The sequence below is a fragment of the Anopheles gambiae genome, chromosome 2 (genome assembly GCF_943734735.2).
Source record: "Anopheles gambiae chromosome 2, idAnoGambNW_F1_1, whole genome shotgun sequence".
NCBI lineage: Eukaryota > Metazoa > Arthropoda > Insecta > Diptera > Culicidae > Anopheles > Anopheles gambiae.
In genome coordinates this window covers 110,800,397-110,822,400 of record NC_064601.1, presented here as the reverse complement: position 1 = coordinate 110,822,400, position 22,004 = coordinate 110,800,397, and the positions used below count along the sequence as shown (strand labels likewise).

At 47.8% G+C, this 22,004-nt stretch overlaps 1 protein-coding gene across 1 annotated transcript in view; it reads left to right on the top strand.

The window, feature by feature from the left end:
• LOC1270045 (homeotic protein distal-less) overlaps positions 1-22,004 on the top strand; it is a 52,726-nt gene that overhangs the window by 9,166 nt on the left and 21,556 nt on the right. Inside the window, exon 3 of the mRNA XM_061644259.1 lies at positions 4,021-4,199. Coding sequence (XP_061500243.1) covers positions 4,021-4,199 — 179 coding nt within the window. The remainder of the gene's footprint in view (positions 1-4,020; positions 4,200-22,004) is intronic.

The window sequence follows — 22,004 nt, the reverse complement described above, 5'->3', positions numbered from 1 at the left end:
TGCGTTTCCGGTGCGCTGAATTCTGAATGTCCCGAGGTTTCCTCCGCGCAAACCTCAAAACGTCGTGGCACGTTCTCGGAAGACGAACATTGGGCGTCGGCAAATCGGTACAAAAGGAGCGCTGTGGTGATTTGAATAATAATAGCCGGCGCTAGTTCAATGGAAAGGAACAAGAGAGCGAAAGAGAAGGAGAAAGGGAAAAAGGGTGCAAATCCTTTTTTAAAGGTGCGCAATGATTGGAGAGCGCGTCATTGTAGTGGCGCCATCGGGACGGAAATGTCCTCCGAGAGCTCAGAGCCAGGCGCTTAACGTTTCTCGTTCACACAGTGCAAGTTATTCAGATTGCGCTACGTCATTCCAAAGCCGTCGATGAAGATGGCGTATTAGGATGCGCAGAATGGTAAGGTTTCAGACGGACAATGTTGCTATGTTCAATCATATGTATCCCATAAAACATGTTGAAGTGTCTTTTTTTAAGTAAAGAGAAGGTAATAGTGGAATATATCATCACAATTGTCTGCCTTCAATGAGTTAAACTACAAGACATTATAGCATACACCTTTTAATGTGCAAGGCGTTAACTCAAAATTAACTCCTCAATTTCTTCAATAACCGACGGAGAGCATTGTAACACGCAACAAATACTGATTTTGAAGTACTAACCAATGCTCTGGTTCATGGAGCTATTTGTGATCCTCAAGTAAAAGCTACGAGCCAGTTAAGTTCTTCTCCTATTCTTAGGAAATGATCCCGTAAATTAATCTCCAAGTTGTTGGAGTATTCGATAACTTCTTGTTATTAAAGAGGATCTACATGGGATATTTTTTTTTTTTGATAACATAACACATAACATTAGAAAGTAATTATGTCTGCCATAAATGAGACGTCCAATTATTCTTGTTTCGTCCACAGGCAACTTAAGCTCTAGCTTTCGAAAAGTTGTTCTTGTGTCTGTAAAGTTTAACGTACATATCAAATGAATCCCCACATTGATTCACTCCTTCCACCCCGCATTCAGGACTTTTGTTTTTATTTGGATGACATTTTAAGATCGTCCGCGCGCTGAGTTACGATCGACATTGCGTACGAATATCACAGGAAACGAACAAAACAAAAATGTCGCATCCAAAACGTCTTGCCATCGGGGTTTCTCTCAGTTCAATTGGCCCTTTTACGTAAAAGAAGGGCAGCGCGTGCAGTCAAGGATTTCTGCGAAAAATTCTACCAAAACCCCGTGCGTGTTCGAGTGCGAATATTTATGTGATCGCAGAAAAGGGACCCTCCAAAATCGGGTGACACACAGCGAGGTTTGTCTGTACGGTTCCCGAGAGACAGAAAGAGAGAGTAGGAGAGTGAAGATTGATTTCCCTAGATGGCATTGGCGGGATCTTCGTGAGCATATCTCACCCGGAGATCCCGTTTAAGGAAGTTGTTGGTGTTGCGTTGGGTTTTGTGTGTCTTTTTACCATTTAACATGGGACAGCAGTTGCAAGAAAGTATAAGTGTTTACAGCCTTTGCAGATAAGCAGCTAAGTTATACAATTCAAATGAAAGTGTCTACTTTAGGTGGGAGATGGGAGACTTAAGCACCTGCCCCGTTACGCGCCCGTTATCGCCACTGACCTTCCACTGACTTGCTCCAAAGCGCGCTAAAGATCACGGTTGATTGACAAACGTGACTTCGTTGCCGAAACAGTTGTCTCATCCATTTGCGAAACTGCACAAAAAACACACACACACAGTCAAAGCAATTGCACAACCGTACGGTGTGACGTGATGGAATTGGACTCCCTTTTCCGCGACCTACAGTCGCCCTCGGCCTCAACGTCAAACCCCGGAGACCCTATCCTGGAGGTCACCAGCACGGGGAATTCCTTGCGCGAAAAGACGGACCAACGAGACCAGCCGAAAAATGCCTCAGCACCCATCGGGCTGGCTGGTTGGTTGGTCGGCGATCAGGGACCGTTGAGTGACCGCGGGAATCAGACAATCTGCCGGCATCCGTACGTAAAAGGACGTGCAGGAGGACGGAATAATTTATTCGCACAAAACGCGGCCTGTCCCTCGCACACACGCGGTCCCAAAACGTCCACGCAAGTTGCGTGAGGACTTCCTTACCCTTTTGCTTTGTGCAATTTTTGCCGTTACCGCTCCCGGTGTGCTGAGCATCGGTGTCATGATTTTGGACAGCAGTCATTCACGACGCGTTTACAATTGAAAGGTGAAACTCAGAGTTCCCCGGAGGTGGATGTTAATTTCGGGTGGCTGATAGTCGCCTCCAATGCACCGATGGGTGCGCGCTCGGTTGGAACCAACATTGTTGTATTGAGGCAGCTTTTTTTTGCGCGTGTGTGTCTTGTGCGTTTCTCTCTTAAGCAAGTGCACTCCAAACTGGGCCTTGGAGACGGTGTGTACAGTTTATTTAAATTTAATCTCAACTGTTCTGCTGTTGTTTCTTCCTCCTAATCAAATAGCAAAACTGCATCTCCCAAACGGAGTGCGTGTGTATGCTCCGTAATGTGTGCGTTTGTTGTTCACAGATCGTCACGGGAGAGAGTGGGAGATTGGCGGGGTTCTTTTCACACGGCTACGGCTTTTTTTTGCACCCGCAATGTTGCTCCATTTAATGTATGGACGTACGGGCTGCTGCCGACGGCCCGGTGACGCCAACGACGACAACAGTAGCGCACCACGCTGTAGGTGCCGTATGGTGTGCAGACCCACACACACACACACACACACACACACACACACACACACACACACACACACATTGATCGAGCCAAACGAGCTGGAGTGTTTTTCGCATGGAATGAAGCTCACACGCAATGTACCTTGCCCTTCTCCCTCCCAGGAGTCTCTCCACCATCCAGCCCGGTGGTGCTGTGGCAGAAAAGTATGTTGGCACACATAAATTAACATTTTTGATTAAATACGGCAAGCGGCATTTAATGTACAGCCACCGATACACTCGCCAAGCACACCGACACACAGACACACATACACAGGGTTACTCAGCTTTTTTTGCGCACTGTTCAGTACGCAGCACCATCTCTTTCGTGGGTCTGGGTGTGGAAGTGTTAAGAATTGGTTTTAGGCTTCTTACTTTTTCCCCAAGTGGACATAAAAGCCTCCTTTTTCACTGACGCGTATCGTGCGTGGAATTGTTTGATAGTAAAAAAATCAATCAGTAGTACGACAGTAGTACGAAAGTGTACTAGAACGTCAGTCTTAACAGCTAGCGACATCTGTCGGTAAAAGTAAAGCGCCTTCAAAACACAACCAGCGGAGTTTCGCTTGTGCCTGCAATCGAATGGCAACAATGTTGCAAATTTTGAAAGTTTTTCACTACAATTTTGCATCATAACTCCGGGAAACTCCACACCCCGTCACAGGAAATGAAACTTTTCTTGTACAACCCTTCCAAGTCGCTATAAATAGGTCCGCTTGCGTCGTACCGTGAGATACAAAGCAGCAGCAAACCGGAATGCAAATGCAACTTATGCACTTTCTTTGACGCACGCACCGAAATCGGGTCATGACAGGACATACACACACCGCGCCCGGATCTCGTTTGATCGATAGTGTGTGTGTGTGTGTGCGAATGTGTGTAGCGGTGGTGCGTCCAATGGACATTGTTGTTAGGGCCTGTTAGGCCACGTCAACCGGCCCAGAGACGACGTAGTGCCCCGGACGTGGTGTTAATGAAATCATTATCGGTTCTGTCTGTGTGCTATGTCGCGACATGAAAGCTCCTCTCTGACACACACAGCTTACGTTATCCTTATCCTTCCACCCCCTCGAGCGTTATATTGTGCGGGAGGGGGAAGCCAGCCCAGGTTGCATCCCCGTATACCAGCCAGCCCTGTTTTCAATTTTCCTCATCTGCAATCGATCTTCTGTTTTCTCTTCTCTCTCCAACTACCGGTTTTTCCCCGTATCCGCCACCACCACCCTCACCGACGACCGCGCTGCACGTGAACGCGCCCAATGCGGACGGTGACGCGCATTTCCTGCTAGACAAATTAGAAGACACCGGTCTGCGGGTAAACGGCAAGGGCAAGAAGATGCGAAAACCGCGCACCATCTACAGCTCCCTCCAGCTGCAGCAGCTCAACCGAAGATTTCAGCGAACGCAGTACCTGGCGCTACCGGAGCGGGCCGAGCTCGCTGCCAGCCTCGGGCTGACGCAGACACAGGTAAGTGCAACGGGATGGTTAATGCTTGGGGAAAACGGGAGGGGAGGGGGGTCAATTTTAATTCGCAAAGTTATTCGTTCTTTAGTGTATGTCTCTCTCACATTGCCCGGTAGGTTCTACGTTCAATTTAGCTCAAAAGTAGTGACAAAGGGGGATTCGGTACGCTTGTGGCCAAATTTCTTTATTAGATTTGTTAGCCAAATTACCGAACCGGAAACAAACACACAAACACACACAGACCGAATTCGTGCCGACCCTTCCGAAAACATCGATATCGACATAATAATGGCTAATTTGCGACAAGCGGCAACACCAGTGTCAAAAGTTTTCACAAACCCCTTTTTCACGCCATCTGACCGGAAGCCGTAGGGGAAGCGTGGAGGTGGTCTTATCTGGCGGCGGGGCTGATTATATTATTTGGCAACTAGTATTTCGCTTTCTTGCTCTAGCAGGCAAAGATGCAAGGCTTTTTTATGTTTTTTTTTCGGAGGGTCCAAAACAATCAACCTTACCAGACAAAAGTGAAATGTTTTTTTTCTGCTTGTTTGTGCTTTTGACATTTCCCAATACCTCCTGCCGTGACACTCGTGACCTGGAGTGGGGAGACATTGGGAAATGAAGTCACTTTTTCGGGTTCCCGTTGAGGGAAAACCCGAGGTTTGGTACGAAAAAGAGTGTGAGCCTCCTGCACGTAGAACACAGGTCGGCAGGTCGGTGGATCAGTGTCGAGGGGTTTTGGCCCCGATTAGCACCGATTCACATGCAGACCAACCACCTGGAGCCCGCAGGCTAAGAGGGGGAAAGCGTTCCATTCCCAACCGAAGCTCAACCTCGCACGGTCTTACCCCGGACCAACCTTGATTGATTGACAACGTTCGTGGTAAGTGAGAAGCGAGAAAAAAGTGGAACTCCGACGTTCGACGGAGACGCTCGCCCGTACCACTCGGTGCTGAGAGGGGTCCGTTTCCGGGGTGAAAACATTTGCACCCAACGCAACCTGCTAGAACGCTCGCTCCCTAACCCAACCCCACTAGTGTGTGCGTCGGTGGGTACAAACAAAGCAATGGAGAAGGCTCACACCACGCTCCGGCATGGAATTGATTGGGCTTTTTGTTTTTTTTTTCTGAAGTCACATAGGGGTGGGATGGAAGGGAGGAGAGGACTGCCGGGGCAATCGATTTTGAAAAACCAATCGACCCAATCGTATGGTCGTTTCACTTCAAATGGAGACAGACAGAATGGAGACTTGAATTCTACCAATCTCGCAAGCTCCAACGAAGGTGTCTTGCGGCCAAGTGTTCCGGCACACACACAACACAACCGGATTGGAAATGAAAACTTTCAGCTGCATGAATAATAGCATAAGGTTGAGTTTTCCGTTCACAAAAGGTTGAGCGGGTGGTGGAAAAACTTTGCCTTTAAGGTGCCTTTGAGCAACAAAAATCACTGTCAGGTGGAATTTGTGGAGTTGCCTTTTTTTCGGTTGAGCGGAACAACTGCAATTTGTTTACACAATAAAAAAACAAAGCCTAAAGGATGCAACAAGCCAGCTCGAGGCCGGCTCAAGTGCCTGCCGTTGTTTGTGGCTTGTTGTGTTGTGTTTTTTTCACTCCACTGCCGAAATTTTGACAACCAAACGAAACCACCACCCGGGAAGGGAAGCCCTTTCTCCAAAAAGAATCATTTTTGTTTGGGTCCCCCATTTTTTCCCCAACACACAATCGCAGGGAGATGTACAGAAGTAGAAGGTGGTTGAGAGCAAATTGAATTAACGCAACCTGCCCGCCCACTATCAATAAATTCGAATTGGAAAACAAAGGAAGACGTGTCCGCCCGCTGACGCTAACTGGGCCCCGCTCTGACATCGGCGCAAGCCTCCCCAAGGCAAGACAGGGCAGGGTGCCGTGTCTCGAGACAGACAGCGAGAGTTGTGTGTGTGTTGCGGCCCACGGCATTACTCTTGCGGCCAACTCCGAATCGTGTTATGTGCCAATGGAGGAAGCCTCGATAAGGCAAAGGTAGCAGACACGGGAGCCTTTTCTGGGGCTCGCGGGGAGGTATGTACCGATGGTTGGCGTACGCGTTACGAGGGTAGCCACGAAAGAAAATGGGCACATCATCCTCCTTCTCATCATCATCATCATCAGCAGCAGCAGAAGTAGCAGACGCAAAAAAAAACCAACACAAAACAAAACCAAACATTGTGGTTGTGAAGGTTTTGAAATTTGAATAATCATCATCGTAAAGGAAGCATTGTTTCGTTTGGTGGGTTTTGCCGTGCCCGTCGGATAGAGCGGGTTGAGCGGTACATCGGTGTAGTTCGATGATGAAATTACAAATAAGTGAGACAGTGAGCTTACGGTGCGCTTACACACCACATGCTGCAAGTGTTGACATGCCTGTATTGTTTCGGTGATGTATCAGATATCCTAATGTTGGAAGTAGTAGTGCAAGAGCTTAAATCCAATTCCACAATAGGAAGTCATTTTGTGTGAAGTCGCTCCGTTAACGGCAAGCGTAATATAATACTGCCACTGTAGACATTAGACATTCCCTTTCCAATGTGTTATCAATCTTGTTCTGTCCCTAAACTACTCAAACAAGACCCACCTTTATTGTCCTGCTTGAGAGACGTCAGCCAAAAGCCATAGATAACCGTTCCATCCTTTATTGATATGACTTCCGAATGACTGCCAGGAGTGCTTTCCTACTCACAGCACTGGCATTGCCTGTACAGCGTACCGTTTTCGTGGATAATTTATGATGCTCACCGTCTAAACCGTCGTCGTTTCAATTGTGTGCCCCGCGGGCCGGTAGCTAAAAGAGGGTTGGCAAGAGAGCACGCTCTAATTTCCCTCGGTTTCCCAAGTGTCCGAGCCTGCCCCCAACAGTTGCACAAGTCACACACACACGCGCGCGCTCCGTCATGAGCGCTCGGGTTTCGCCTACGCACCGACAAACCGCTTTCGGATTCCGATCCGGTTCCGAAAGCGAAAAAGGGGTTAAATTAATTTAAATTAATGGTCGATACAGAACCCCACCCCGTTGTTGCTGGGGATGGAGAGACTCCCATCGAGCGTCCCACTCAGTGACAAACTTTTCGAGACTCGACACACTCGTCGGAAGCGCACTCACGGACCGAGTATCGGGAATGCAAACGAGATGGTATCGTCCCGATAGTAGAAGCAGAAAAAAAAATACTGATGCTTGTTGACAATATTATTTATCGCTCCATTGTATTATGGATCGCCATTTTGTGCGCGCAGGAGAGCATTCAAGGCATTCGAGGGTAAATTGAAATTGGTCCCCGGTCGGGCCACGAGTGTGGGAGAGCACGAGCTTTATTGGACCGGCACTACTACTGTACGACAGTTTGTAAAAGGATTTTCGTTATTGTTTATTACTTCATTATTGAACTGGAGCCGCTGCGACAGTGTGGATAAGAGGAAACGCCATATTTTATACGGTTTATTGCTATTAGTTCATTCCACCTGCAAAGGAACGTTGTCTGGCTGGACGTGTACATGTCAGAGCTCGCTTTATTAACCACAGCATATAGGAAGAGAACAAAAGACTTCGTGTTTGGTGTGGAATTGAATAGGAGAGAGAGCGCTAGGAAAGGTATATTCAGCTACCGATGATTCGGCAGGACCGGGTACCAGTGGGCCACCATCAACTCCCGGGCAAACGCCATCATCATCTACCACGCTCTCGTCTCTATGTATGAACCAATATTTAATCTTGCCTTTCCTCGCCAATATCTCTCCGTACAACTACAATACAAAGCACACAAAGGGTGCTGAAATGTGGGTGCCACCCGGGCGTACAAACAACGGGCAGAAAAGTTCGTACAATTACGATCATTACAATTACCACCTCGGTTCACGCCACCTTCACACGCCAATACGCCAATGTCTTTGAGCTCATGGAGCGAACGAATCGATCTCTGCTAAAGAGTAAGAGCAGCTAGTTACATGCTCGGAACCTGCCCGTTGCAACCCGTACCCGGTTGATGGTGGTTTTAAAAACTATTGATTAGATGTCGACCGCACCAAAGTGTCGAAGTGTCGCCATTAGAGGTTATCATTCCGGCCTTACCCTACCGAATAATGGATCGAGTCGTCGGATCGGAAGATTAATGGCGTAACAAGCCCTATTTCGCCCAGCGCGCCCAGGAGGAGGGAAAGTGACAAATTAGCACTTATGTCCCCTTCGGTCGCTGGTGGAGGTGGAGATAGTGAGGACACATACCGAATGACCAAACTAATACGGTCCCTCCCGGTACAGTGAAATCGCACAACCTTCTCTTCCTCTTACTGATTACGCTGGAAGGCCCACATCAGTCCCATCAAACAGCGAGCCGCAACAACCGTAGGTCTAAATGAAACACCTCGGTGTACTTGACTACTACCCATCACACACGTACGCACACACGCACACACTGTCAAATGGGCTAAATTATTCAGAAAATGGCCAGTTGTTCGGGAGCAAATTATAATTCAATTTGCAACCGGAAAATCCACCATCACCTTCGCCGTTACGCCTGGCTCGTGCAGTTGTTCCAATAAGGTTCATCCTCACATCAAGCACCACGACAACAGGTTGCAACCTGAAAGGACGGGAGAAGGGCGGATTGGGATAATTGCAGCAATGCAAAGGATCGTAGTGTTGTGTGTTGTTTTTTTTGGTTACTCTTCCACCAAAATTGACTAATTTTACTATGGACTGTATATTGGTTCATGAATTTGAGGCGAGAACGGTAGGAAGACAGAATAGAGAGGTGTGGCAGTACTTGGTACTCACCTGTCCCAATGTTTTATTTTTTACACTTTTTACGCGCGCGCGCGCCTCGAACTGCTGCTTTATTGCTTGTAATTGGTGGTTGCCGATTATCGTTTCAATTAGCAGCAACTACTACACCCTAGGGTCGTTGGCGATTTGCAGGTGTGGTGACAACTTTCCGGCACAACACACTCATGCGGACACAAATGCGAGCGAACCGCACACCGGAATGTGAGGTGATTAATTGTGTGCGTAAAAGATGACATGATGGAGCTGTTCGGTTTATTAGGTTGTCGCCATTACTGCCATCGATCAGTGACGATCGATTGCGTACGCTGCTTTCGCAGTGGGGATTTGTGGAATATTGAAATATTGGTGAAATTGTTGGAAGGCGTTCCAAGAAAGAAAGGAGATGCTTGCTTCATTTCAAGATGCAAGCAAATGTCATGGAATTGGATCGTCATCAGATGTATTATTTCCAGAGAAAACAAAGCTCCCAAGAATTTATATTGCATTCCAAACTGTTGAAATGTCACTGGATGTGAAACTCATTGTACGACCTTATAGTCACCACTTCCCAGGAATAGGACCATGTGGTCTTACACTCCCCTCCTCCCTCGCTCACCGTCTCTATTTGCCCGTGCGCAACTCAAGTAGCGCTCTTTAATGGAGCAAACAAGGGGGGAAATACTGATGCCTGTGCCTTCCATTCAGCTTAGTCATCCCGACTTACTAAGCAAACAGTGCAAACCTCATAAGCAAGGTGCTTGCCAGCTTGAGCTTGCAGTCTAATCCCCGGCAAACTGTCGCTAGCGCTAGTTTTTGCTTTAAATCTTGATGTTACTCATCTCCGAAGTAGGTACAGCAAAGCAGTGCTGTCTAAAGACTACAAAGTGAGTCAGACTGTTCGGTACGCCGCATCACAGTGTGTCTACGCCTCTTTTGGAGATGCGACTACTACGGCAGCGGTCAATACAATGTGGCAACCGGATAAGCCCGAGTAAGCCAGCACAGACACAAACACACACACGCACTCTTACTTGACGCAGCGAGGCAGGTTCGCGTTCAAAAACTGTTGAAAAATCAATTTATCATCGAATATAATTGCTTCAATTATTGTGCTATGTTGCTGTTTTTTTTTCTCTTCTCGTTGTTGTCGCCGTCGTCGTCTTTCCAGCAAAAGGGTAGTCACTCTTTTTTACCCCATAAAGAATCCGTTTCCGATAGCTGAATGGGTGAACAGTGTCTGTGGCTCGTCCACCCATCGCACGTCAAGCCGACGCGAGACGTTATTCGTACGGTTCCCTAAACGCAGCGGACGCACGATCGACAGCGTACGATCGCGAGTACGATGGCAGTCAGCAAACATGGTTCCATGGTTTATGGTCACTCTCATGACATCGAACCATCAAGACATGGTAGTGGTAGTGGTGGTGCTGCTGCTGCTAGTGCTGCTGGCAGTAGTCAATCAATTCAGCTTGTTGATGGCTTATCGATTGTAATTTATCCTGTCTCGAGCGTCTTGCGGAAAGAAGCCGCAACAGTTTACCATAAACCTACTTGGTCGCATCAGACACTCTCTCTCTCTCTCTCTCTGTCTCTCTCTCTCTCTCTTGAGCATAGGGCTCCCTCACTCAATTCACCTTCATTTTGATTGGGAAGGCAAAGAGTTCAACTTCATCCGACAGGTTGCAGACTCTTCCCTACTTCCAAGCAGACATAACAAAAAGGTGGAAAAAGTAAAGGGAACAAGAAGGGAGAAACTCGTTGTACTCTGTTGTAACTTAATCGTGAACATATGTTTTCATAATCCTTTGGACAATAGGAAACCTGTTGCGCTGAGTCATCCCCAGTCGACCTGGGGATGAGCCTGTTTCTGCTTCTTTTTAGGAGGGAAACATTAGATACCGTGTTTTTTTTAAGTACCGCGCTTGATTGGGGGTGAAATTGGAACAATTTTTCAACTAATTAGGATGCGAGCGGGTTTGGCCCGTGCAACAGGAGTCGTGCGCCCGGATGGCGCCCCCAGGATCTGGGTGACGGCGGCAGTCTGGTGTCAACTTTCGTGGGACGCTCGGAACACGATGCCCGGCCCGGTGAATTCTGCTAATGATGTTCCTATGTCGGAAGCGGACAGTTCGGGACCTAATTGGTTTAGGGTTAAATCTGTAATTAAACGCATCGCGCGCGCTGGTGGGCTTTTGGAGTAAAAGAGGCAACTGCTGGGAGGATATATGTGAGCATGGGCTGGGATATCGGAGAGCAGCCGTGCGGTTCGATTTTAATCTGAAGCGGTCAAATAGATAACACGAGCGTTCACTAGTTCCGATGACACAGCGGTCTTTGTTGAGCGGTCAGTTCGTGCGGCGTCGCTTAAAAGGGAAGTGCACAACGGCCGCTTCTTGTTATCTCATGTCAGTCAGCTTCTTATTGAGCAGTGTACACGTTCCCATGCCGCCAGGATGCTGAATCATTGCAAAAGTTCACACGAAACGTTACAACCTTCAACTGCTGGTCGCAAACTAACAAGCCGGAACGCGTTTGAGGACGGTGTTTAGCATGCAAAACCGGCGTGCAAATGTAAACCTACAGCAGCGCCCCAACGGGAGAAGGAAAAATAATCCTTGTTATTTTTACGACTTCCGTTTAATGAGCGGCATCAGACGGTCGGTTGGGTCATCCGCGGCATCTTGGACTGCCCGCCCAGAAGAACCAGCAAGAAGCGCGGACGATTTGATTTACCTAACAGACGGGCAACAACAGCAGAGTGAAACCCTTTCTGGCTCGTGTGACCTCCCGCTGGGCTAATAACGTATGCACCACCGCGGCCAGGCGTCGGTAACGGCTTTCGCGATGTGTTAGCTAATGGATCAACAACGCACAGCAGGGGTCGAGCGGGCGCACAGTTGGGTTACGGCAACCCGAAAAGCGATCCACCGACCCAGAGAAGGTTCAATATGTTGTTCACTTCATGAAAACAAAAAACAAAAGGGATTCACGGTTTCGTTTGTTCCCTTTTTTTGAGCCGCGGTCTGGCGGAACAAAAATGAAACGCCGCTACGTTTGGGGCGACCCGCGCGGACAGAAGATAATCGAAACAAATTAGTCCGATTTTATGAGGCTACCACCTGCCGCCGGATAGGTGTGTTTTCAAAAGGATTCCGCTGTTGGAGTTCCAGGCAAAGGGGTTGCCGTTGTTTTGTTATTAGGATATGGACCCAAGGAACTTAGCTCATTAAAATCCTTCCTTGGCGCCAATGCAAGAAAAAATTTCACAGGTATAAGGATGTTTTTAAACTCAACGCAAGAGGCTCTAGAATTTGAAGTATTTTGTGTAGGAATTCGCTCTCAACATGAAACTACCTTTACAGCAAGTTATATTTCACAGCTCTTCCATAAAAATCGATTGAAGGGTTAAAAGTCACCCTCTCCCAAACCATTGATAACTCTATTGCGTTCCCTTATCGATCGATCACCGGCTTTCCGCTCGGATGCAAATGCGCACGAACTTAAAAAAGGAAAAGTGTTTTCCCTGGAGGGGATCGCATGCAATAAATTAAATACGGGCATGGGGTTCGATAAATCGATAAAACGCCAATTGTATTCAATTACCGAGGACTCCCTCGTCGAACGGGTGCTAATACATCCGCCTGTGCCGATCGGTACTGTCGGAGAAGTGAACTAATTTAAAGCAAAGGGTTGCATACCTCCCTTAGTCGGATCGATCAGCCCAGAAGACCGCAGACAAGATCAAGTAAAAGGCGTTCCACAAACAGGGTCGTCGGATCAGTTGGCACCGGGTTGACCCTTTACGACCGTTGTCCAATTCTTCCCCGGGCACAACCGAGGGGTCAGCAATTGAGCTGTAATAAATTTAATTAGCCCGTTAGCCGTTATGATTTACGGGCTCGGGCGCTGGACGCACACTCCGAGTCTCCGGGCGGCTTGGTGGCGTTGCACGTATGCATCGCCACCGGAAGTTTCGTTTAGAGCAGCAGCCGGGTGCATGATGGTTAGTGAAGATGGTGCTGCAGGCCGCTGACTCCAACGATCAAACTAGAACACAATAATTGACAGATGTGAGTGTGTGTGAGTGTGTGTTGGTAGCTATTGCCATCTATTGGGAAAACAAGAGGCGAGCGTTTGAGGATACAGGGGAAGATCACTTGTCTGTGCTGGGTTCCACTCGTCACCGAGCCTGAGCTATAAATATCAGGCCCGTCAATCCGGATTTACCAGGCGTTTCGTACGTTGTCTAATTAACTCATTTATATACACTACTTTGCGCATTAGCATACTAATGGTGTACTGCGTACGCCGGGTTCAGCAGCTCTCAACAGGTCGGACAGATATTGAACCAATTTTGAAAAGCATTCTTCATGTTCGTTTTTTTCTCTTCTCTCTGTTTCTTCCTCTCCCCACGCAGGTTAGTAACGCACGGACGCAGTAGCATCATTTCTTGGTTGGGGTACACTAGGACGAAATCAATTTACCATATAAATTATACGCACCGCTGATCCAGAGAGTCCGATCCATGAGAGTAAGTGGAACATGTAAGAAAAAGGGGCAGCATAATGTTTCGTATATGCTTGGAAGGGTTGTACGAAAGTTATTAACTATACGAAGCTCTTTAGACACCTTGAAACATCAAAGTGTAAAAGTAACTATTTACAGGTTTGTTTGTAGTTAGTGTTTTGTTTATGAGCCTTGACTGTACAAGCGAAAGGAACAAAAACAGAAGCACACTTAACGCTCAACGCCATTACATTGTTGACTTGAGAAATGATCCATTCCAACCCAAGCATGGAAGCGTCGAACATAGAAATCTTTGAAACGAATCTCTCCACCGAAAAAGCACCCGAACCAAACCGCATCCAATCGAAGCTGTCAATCGGCCCCGGTGGCTGAGGATCACAGCACAACCCCATGTTGTGATCGGTGCGCGTTTGTTTCGGCGGAGAATAAAAAAAGCAGGAAAGGTCTTCCGCAAAGAGTTATGAATCGAAACCAAACCGTTTTCTGTGTGAAGATTTGGACCGATACAAATGAGCGTTAGAAATTGGGGGATCTTGCCCGCTTCATTGACGGAAAAGGCAAGCCTGGTGTGCAAGATATCTTCCTCCAACGGAGCCTTTCAAAATCCGCTCCAAGTTGTTTGCTGGTGTTGTTTAATATACGTTAATTAAATTTCCTTTTTCCCACTTCGCGGCTCGACTGGTTTGTGCGTGTGTGTGTGTGTGTGTGTGTGTGTGTGTGTGTGTGTGTGTGTGTGTGTGTGTGTGTGTGTGTGTGTGTGTGTGTGTGTGTGTGTGTGTGTGTGTGTGTGTGTGTGTGTGTGTGTGTGTGTGTGTGTGTGTGTGGACGGGATCGGTTAGTTCGCAGCGGGGTATCTTTCCGCCTTTCATCGGGACTTTTGGGTGGGGATGTCCATTGGATTCCCATTCATCTATTCCAGCGCTTACGAAACACAGAACGAAGAGCGTAGCCACAGACAAGAGAGTGTAGCCACAGCAAACCGGCGCGTTAGAAAAACCGGCATCTGACCATGGACCACGGAGGTTCCCTCGAACGCCACAGACAGCTCAAGTGGGTGTACCAGAACGCAGAGTCGTTCGCTTTGAGGTCGAGTTGAGGAGGTTTGATTTGGATGTCAATCATAATCAGCCGGCAGTGGAGGGGGCTTAATTTCATTATCTTCACCGATGGTGAGCCCCGGTGAGCAGTGTGCAGTGTCGGCGGAATTGCCAGAGAATCCTGGCTGCCATGAAGCATTTGGGTTTGGAGGTTTTATTTTTTTATTTTTTTGGTTGGGAGATTTTGGTATTGCCCAAAAGCGCTGGGCGCATTCGATCGATGCGTCATGGCGATCACTTGCGCGCCCCGGTTGATGAAACCATCATGCATTGGCCACGGGTGCGATGGTGGTGTCTCATTGTTCGTCTCTTGGTGCTGATGATGAGTTGGCACAAAAAGCAAGCGTGTCTTGAAGGAGTTGTTTTTGTGCTGATCTTCCTGGAAAGTCCTGAGTGGATGTGAGCCTTTCGGGGATGGTTGGTCAGAACTTTGGGTGAAACGGAATAGGAACTGACTTCTGATCGGCGGACATCGGCTGTCGGTCCCATCATTGCAGGTTAGAAGAAAAGAATGTGTGTTGGAAGTACATGTTGGACATGGATGAGACAATAACTGCGACAGCTTCTTCAGGTGTGTACATGGATATTGGGTCTGGTATGGTTTATAAGAAGAAGTTTGACTGAGTGTTACGGTCCACTGATGAAGCAGCTTCTCTCTTATCGACCAACACACTGGTAAGCTCGTTGGTAAGTTGTTATAAAACGTTTTACACAAACGAACAACAGAAAAAAATTGAAACCAGTATTCAACACTATCCAAACAATACACGCAATGACCCAGAGGAAGGCAAAAAAGAACCCGCACGCAATGTGCCACAAGAAAAATACGAAAAACGAGCACAACGAGACAACAACAAAAAACAAACGCACACACAAACACTCGCTCACGACCGCGTAATAAGACGAACTTCCATCTGTGCGCATGGCGCTCGCTGTGTTTCGCTTCATTCAATCAACATCAAGCTAAAGGTAAACAAATAATGCACATGAAATATCTGCTCATTTCGGACGCCGCACGCGTTGCAGAGTGCGTCCTCGCGTTTGACCCGCGCAAGGAGCAGCGGAATGGAGAACAAGAAGAAAAGCTTCAACCACTCTTCGCGATCCTCACCAAAAAGCAGCGGTTTGGCGCTTTTTTTTGCAGACCATTTGCCAGCTGTCATGGCGTTGTTGGGAGGGCACCGGGAGGTTGGCAGAGGCAGTGCAGGAAGGTTAAAACAAATGAAGGCCATCGGTAAGGTGAAGTGAAGAACCAAGAGGCAAACGAAGATTCGATGGTGGAAAGGCGCGCCTTACCTGAGCGCTTGCAAAATTCATCTGTCAATGATTTATGGAATTTTGTGCGCAGCCTTACCAACAACACACCTTCGCGACCGCGTGGCCACGTGGAGATGATGAGTTAGAGCGCACCACGAAGCGGCATACCCCGGACGAAAGGTTCGAGCCGGTTTTGTTGAAAGACCGTCCGTCGGGCTGGCTTCGGAATAGTGATCGTTGCCCGGGCCAGATGATCACCGGACAATTACGGATCGATTATCCGGTAGCGTTTGACGCTTGTTTGCATAACAAGCGGACTGATTTAATTTACAAGTATCAGGAATGACATTTACGCGGGCGCACTGTATGCGTCAGAAGTCGCACACGAGTATGCTATGCACGTTTGATGACATTCTTGGGGTGTCATATGGTGACATTTCTATCAACAGGTATCATTTTGTTGGCAGGAATCGACGTACCATGAACGCATTAGACACCCCAGTAATACAATTCCATCATTTACCCCTAAGGACTTACTGGATCAAAGATCCAAAACAGACGAGTCAGATGATGTTTCGGAGAATTTTCTAACCATCAAACCCCGTCTTTCGTTCCCATATGCTTTGAGGCTCCGTGGCTAAGAGTGGTTCTGTACTTTTTGGCGGCATTTCTTTCACACACAATGCACACTGTCGTTAAAAACGGCAAAGAACTGACCTGCAAGCAAGGGGAACCATTAAGAACGTCACGGCTTCACGGCACCATCGTGTCGGTGCTGGATGCTGGAAAACGGGTCTGTCGGCGAAGTCGTTGGTCCGCCGAACACGGGGCGGACTTTTCTCCCCGGGGCGGTACAAGGGGCACCGTCCGAAATTCGAAGTATTGAAGAACACGGCCAGCCTCCGCCGAATCTTCGGGGCGGTTTCATTCGTCTGTAGTGTGCGTTGTTTCACGTTATATTTCGTGTGTGTGTGCTGCAGAATATGTTTTGGGGTATATTGTGGCCCTTTTTTTGGAAACGGTCGACGCCCGCCTTAAATTGAAGGACTTTGGGGTGTTGCGTGCGCCGGAGTTTCGCTTTTCCTGACTTAAGACTTAATTCGATCGGAACCCGTACGATCATTGATGTGATGCTGTGGCGTTTGATATGCCTGGACATCGCGCCTTTTCGAGCTAGAAGTTCTAGTCGTTAATGGGATTTTGCTGAAAACGTTGGATTTGCGTTGTTGACTTCCCTTCTAGCTTCAGTTTGTATCTTAAAGCCCGCGGTACGGTTCGACACGGCTACCCTCCAAGGTCCACACAAACTGCGATCGTAAAACAATAAAGAGTCAAAGCCATGCGCTCCAGCGCTCCCCGAAACCTATGCCATGGACGATGGCTTTATGACGGGGCCCGTTACGAGGCCTACGGCTGTCGTCGACGTCGTTGTCGGCTGCACAATGTTACCAGTATCAGCATCAGCAGTTGCACTGTAGAAAGCAACGGCAGCTTTGGCACTATTATGACGCCTGCCTTTCAAAGCGCTGCAAGGCCCGGTGGAAGGTTGGTAAGTTGCTCGTTGGATACGTTTTTTTGTTGCACCCTTCGCTCCACCGTGGCTGATGTAGTCTTACCAGATCGCCACGATCTGTACCAGTTTTTGTTGTTGTTGTTGTTAAAGTTGATGTTGTTGGTCCGAAGTACGTAGCAGAAGTCTGCACGCGGATCTGCGGCGGGATTCTGCGTCTGTGAACATCCAGACGGTACAGCCCCTTCTGGTGCGGTTCTGGTTCGACCACTACCACCGTTTCAAACCTCCAGGACATACACAGTGAGCACGTGAGATTGTATGTCTGCCTGTATGTGTGTGTGTGTGTGTGTGTGTCTGCCAGCAGGATTTGATTATACACTTTAAAAAATATTAATAATAATCATTTTCACTTCTTTAAGCTGTTGCGGACACGGTGTCGGCAGTGGCCCCGGTGGTACCGATAATAATAGTAATAAATGTATTGATTTTGCTTTAATAATATTATCACCTCCTCAGCTAAATGATGTATTGCGAATTAATACAAACAGATGCTGCGCAAGGAGGATGATCGCGCGCGCGCGCCCGCTTACAAGTGTAAAGGTCCGCCACAATAACCGGCGTTCTATCGGGCTTGGTGTGTGAGATGGTTCAGGCGTTCTTCGGTCGCGATTACATCAGAACTTATCCGGCTTTTGAGTAAGTTCCCACACTGATGTGCTTCTGGAGATAGGGCCGCAAAGGAGAGAAGGAAGATGAAGAGCGGTAGGGATATCGTTCAACCCTTGAAAGGAATGTACCGAGCGTCCGACAAACTGGAATGAGCTGGAGTGTAGTGTTACTTTACGGGATTTTTTTTGGGGTAGGACGATGCGTTGCATGCATTTTTTTGTTTGTCGTTCCCCCGTCTTTGCTTCACTGAGGCCACATTACATTCCCAATTCGTTACCCATTACGGGCACTACCCGCGCAAGAGGGCCTGGGAAGGCGCAAGGGCCGTGAGGGTATCATCGTTTGCGCTTCAAATCGAAACTCGAAGACGCGCGTTGCCACCCTTTGATGAAAAACAATTAAAACCGTATCTTCTCATTTTTGCAAGTTGCGGCCCCGGTACGGCCCCGGGAATTGGGTGGAGAAAGAAAAAATCCCGACTGGATGGCTGGCTGGCCGCGCGAGCGGTCGTGATCGCATGAGTGCAAAGATCTTATTCTCGATTTGAGAACCAACAAATTTAAGTTCTTCCCCGAAACAAAACAAAGCGAAAAAGTAGGATACGAGAACGCTGTTGAGAAAGTGCCACGATGCATCACGCATCGGTGAGGATGTTAGAGAGAGGCTCAGAGAGGCAAGAAAAAAAACGGGAGGAGACATCATCCCATCAGAACAATAATCCATACGAGAGCGTTCCTCGCTCCATGGCTCCGTGACTAATGAGAACGCGGTTGGAGGATGCTAACGGTGGAAGATGAAAAGTTGGCCAGAAATCGATCACACTGGGACTAAGGCTCCCCGTACCCGGAGCTCCAAACTTCCCAATTCCATACCCGATGGTTTATGGCCGTGCAAATCGATTCGAGCAAATGCGGTAAATCATGGCCGCGCAGAAAGGAGGTCCATTTGTTTTTCGAACCGTGGAACTCAACGCTCGGTGTTGTGTATTTTGGGCTCGTTGTTTGTTCGGTTCGGTTTCGGGGGCGATCTTCCGCTCTTCTCCATTCCCCCCCACCAGGTTGCTAATGAGCCAGTTGAATAGGCTTCCTTATAATCAGGCCGGGATCGTTGGATCTTTTGGCCGCTTTTGGTGCCGAACGGATCGGCGTGGTGAGAAACCGAGTCAGAAATTTGACATTTTATTTGATTTAATTTTATTGCTCCGGCGCTAAAAGGCAAGCGCCAGGCATTGGGCTTCGAGTGGAACGGAATGGTCGCTAGGGGGATCGGGTGGAAGATGTCGAAAAAAAAACAACACGAAAAAAATGACACGGCTCCGAGAGAGAATTGGGGTCTAAGAAGACCGAGGATGCCCTCTCGTCAGCTCGTTGTGCGAGTTGATAGATTTCGTGAATTTCATTTCAACTTTCCTTCCTCCTTTTTTGGATGGCTTTGCTTATTCGCTTTTCTCTGCCGAAAGAGCGATAATCACTCGCATCGCTTCGTGAGAGCTGAACTCCATGTACGCTGAACGTATTCAGGGCGTCACGCTCTTGGAGCGGATCTTGCTGGAGGAACACCTTTTTCAGCAGAAGAGGAACTGTCTTCATTTAACAAGAGTCTTTCAAAGGCTGTTCACTTATCTGACTGTATGGGCGAAATGGAATGAAGGATTTCATAATAGGCAAACTACACGATTGGCTTAGAATATGGTGTGATGTCTCTATCGCTACGGAGCGCTAGACATTCTACGCTCCCAAGAGTACTTCTCAATCATCTTTGACTGGAAATACACTTTGTAATCCAAAAACTCTCGCGACTCAAAGACGACGGCCACAACAAACACACACACACAACCGCTGGTGAGAACTTCAGCTCAGCTCGGGGAATGCTTTAATTAGATCGATCACACTAACAAGGCAGCCGAGCCGGCAATGGCAATGTCAGGATGGGGACCGCTGGCCACTCACAATTTGCGCGGCAGCACGTCTTGCGGCAACGTGAAACAATCCGCATTGGTTCAGGTTTCCGCTGGGTTTTCGGTAGCTTTGAAGCTAAAACCGACGGGGAGGTGGGGGTACAATTTTACATGTTTGCAGTAGCGCAGAGGCAGTGTAGCGGCACTCTAATTGACGTTTGACATTCCTGGTTGGCTCCACCCCGTACAAGGGCATCACTGGAAGCTCTTCCCGTATTGGGGGTAGAGTAACGAAATCCGTTTCTGGCGCTACGACAGGCGCACGGACAATCTGCTGGAACTTCTGGATCTGCTCCAGAATTATTGGAGCTCCCCAGAAGTTGGTGTAGTACTCGGTTTGAGTTTTTCGCTTATAATCAAAATTAATTAATTCATTTTTCTTACCCTAGGCTGCGCCGCAACCCGCCTCCACAAGCCCTTCACGGTGTTGCGGGAAGCTTCAGTGCCAGTCTGGCGCCTTGCCCCCTTTTGTGCGTCTGTTATGACGATGTCAGATTTGATAGATCCGTCCCTTAACGTCTGCGTGCGTGTGTTGATTCGTACTCTTTCCTTTCGCTTTTTTCGTTCGATTATTCGCTTTCGTCTGGCAAGCGTTTCTGTTTATGAAATTCTAATTTATGCATACACATTTGTATGTCTGGTGCTGTTTGTACTTGTGTTTTGGGGGCTATGGAACCTTCAGAACCTTTCGTACCTTCTGTAGAGCGTAAAAGGCTCACAAAACAACAACAGCAACAACAAAAAGCTAAGACACACACCCGTACACACCCGTAGGGCCTCATTCACTACGAAAAATACATCGCCGTACATACACCGCGTTCGTACACAATCTGTGCAAGATGCCGCCTTCTGGTCCGGGGTTTCGTCCTGTTCCTTCCCCAGACAGAGACTGAAAACTTTGGAGCCAAGTTGCCGAATTCAAAGACGAGCGCGGAGGTCTTGCGAAGGGGGCAATCCCAAATCCCCGAACGCCAGGTTGACGCCCATCGGTTGTCGGCGGTTCTCGTTCGGGTTTGCCTTTCGGGCGCGTTCTCCTTCCTTCCTGGACGTTTGGTGCGATCGGTTATCTAGCGCCTTAATGTTTCGTTGTTTTGGGGGTGTATTCAAGGTTTTTGTTTTTTTTTTGAAGATGATGTTCTGTTCAATATAACTTAACTAAGGCTTTTGAAATGCGTTACGTTCAAATGCAATGTAAGTTTTCAAACAATCTTTTCAAAATGTAATAAGACATATCATTTTTTCATCCTGAGAGTTGAAGCAGGTTGAATGCTCATGCTTGTAGAACCTTGTTACATTCCAACTCGTTTTTTTCAAGCAACTCACGCTCTCATGACTTTCGGGAAAAACGCAAGTCAACCAATCGAAAAAGAAAAACATTCTAACAATAACACAACCGGAAGGGAGTCCATTGTAAAGTGAAGAAAAAAAAAGAAACGTCACCGTTTCAACAATAGTGCACACTGACCGTCTTCTTAACTGACCCAGAACGAAAGGCTGCGCCACAAATTGTCATATTTTCAACCCTACGGTGCAGCAGCGCACCAAAAACACAATCATATTTGTTTGGCGTTTGCCATGCGTGTGTTTAGGGGGACGAAAACAAAAAAAAACAATAATAAAAATATGAAAAAAAAAATCTCTCACCTGTCGGCCGCCAAATCACAAATGTCATTTTAATGTTCGCCACTCGCACCCTTCCACTCGTTACGCCCGTGACAATCGCACGACTGCGCGCGCTTTTCGGTTTGAACAACAGGAAGCGCAACCGAATTCATCTCGCGAGCGCGAACCAAGTTGTGAACAGTGAGTAAAAAAAAACTACCCCATCAACCCCATGCCCAGCACAGGTGCACATGGAATCCGACGAAGAAAAATGGCTAGCAATTAACGTGTGACGCAGGCCGTGCGCTGTTTAGCAGCAGCGGCAACGGAAAAGAAAACAGCAGCAAGCGCAATTGTCAAACATAAACAGCGATCATCTTTATTCGCTCGAT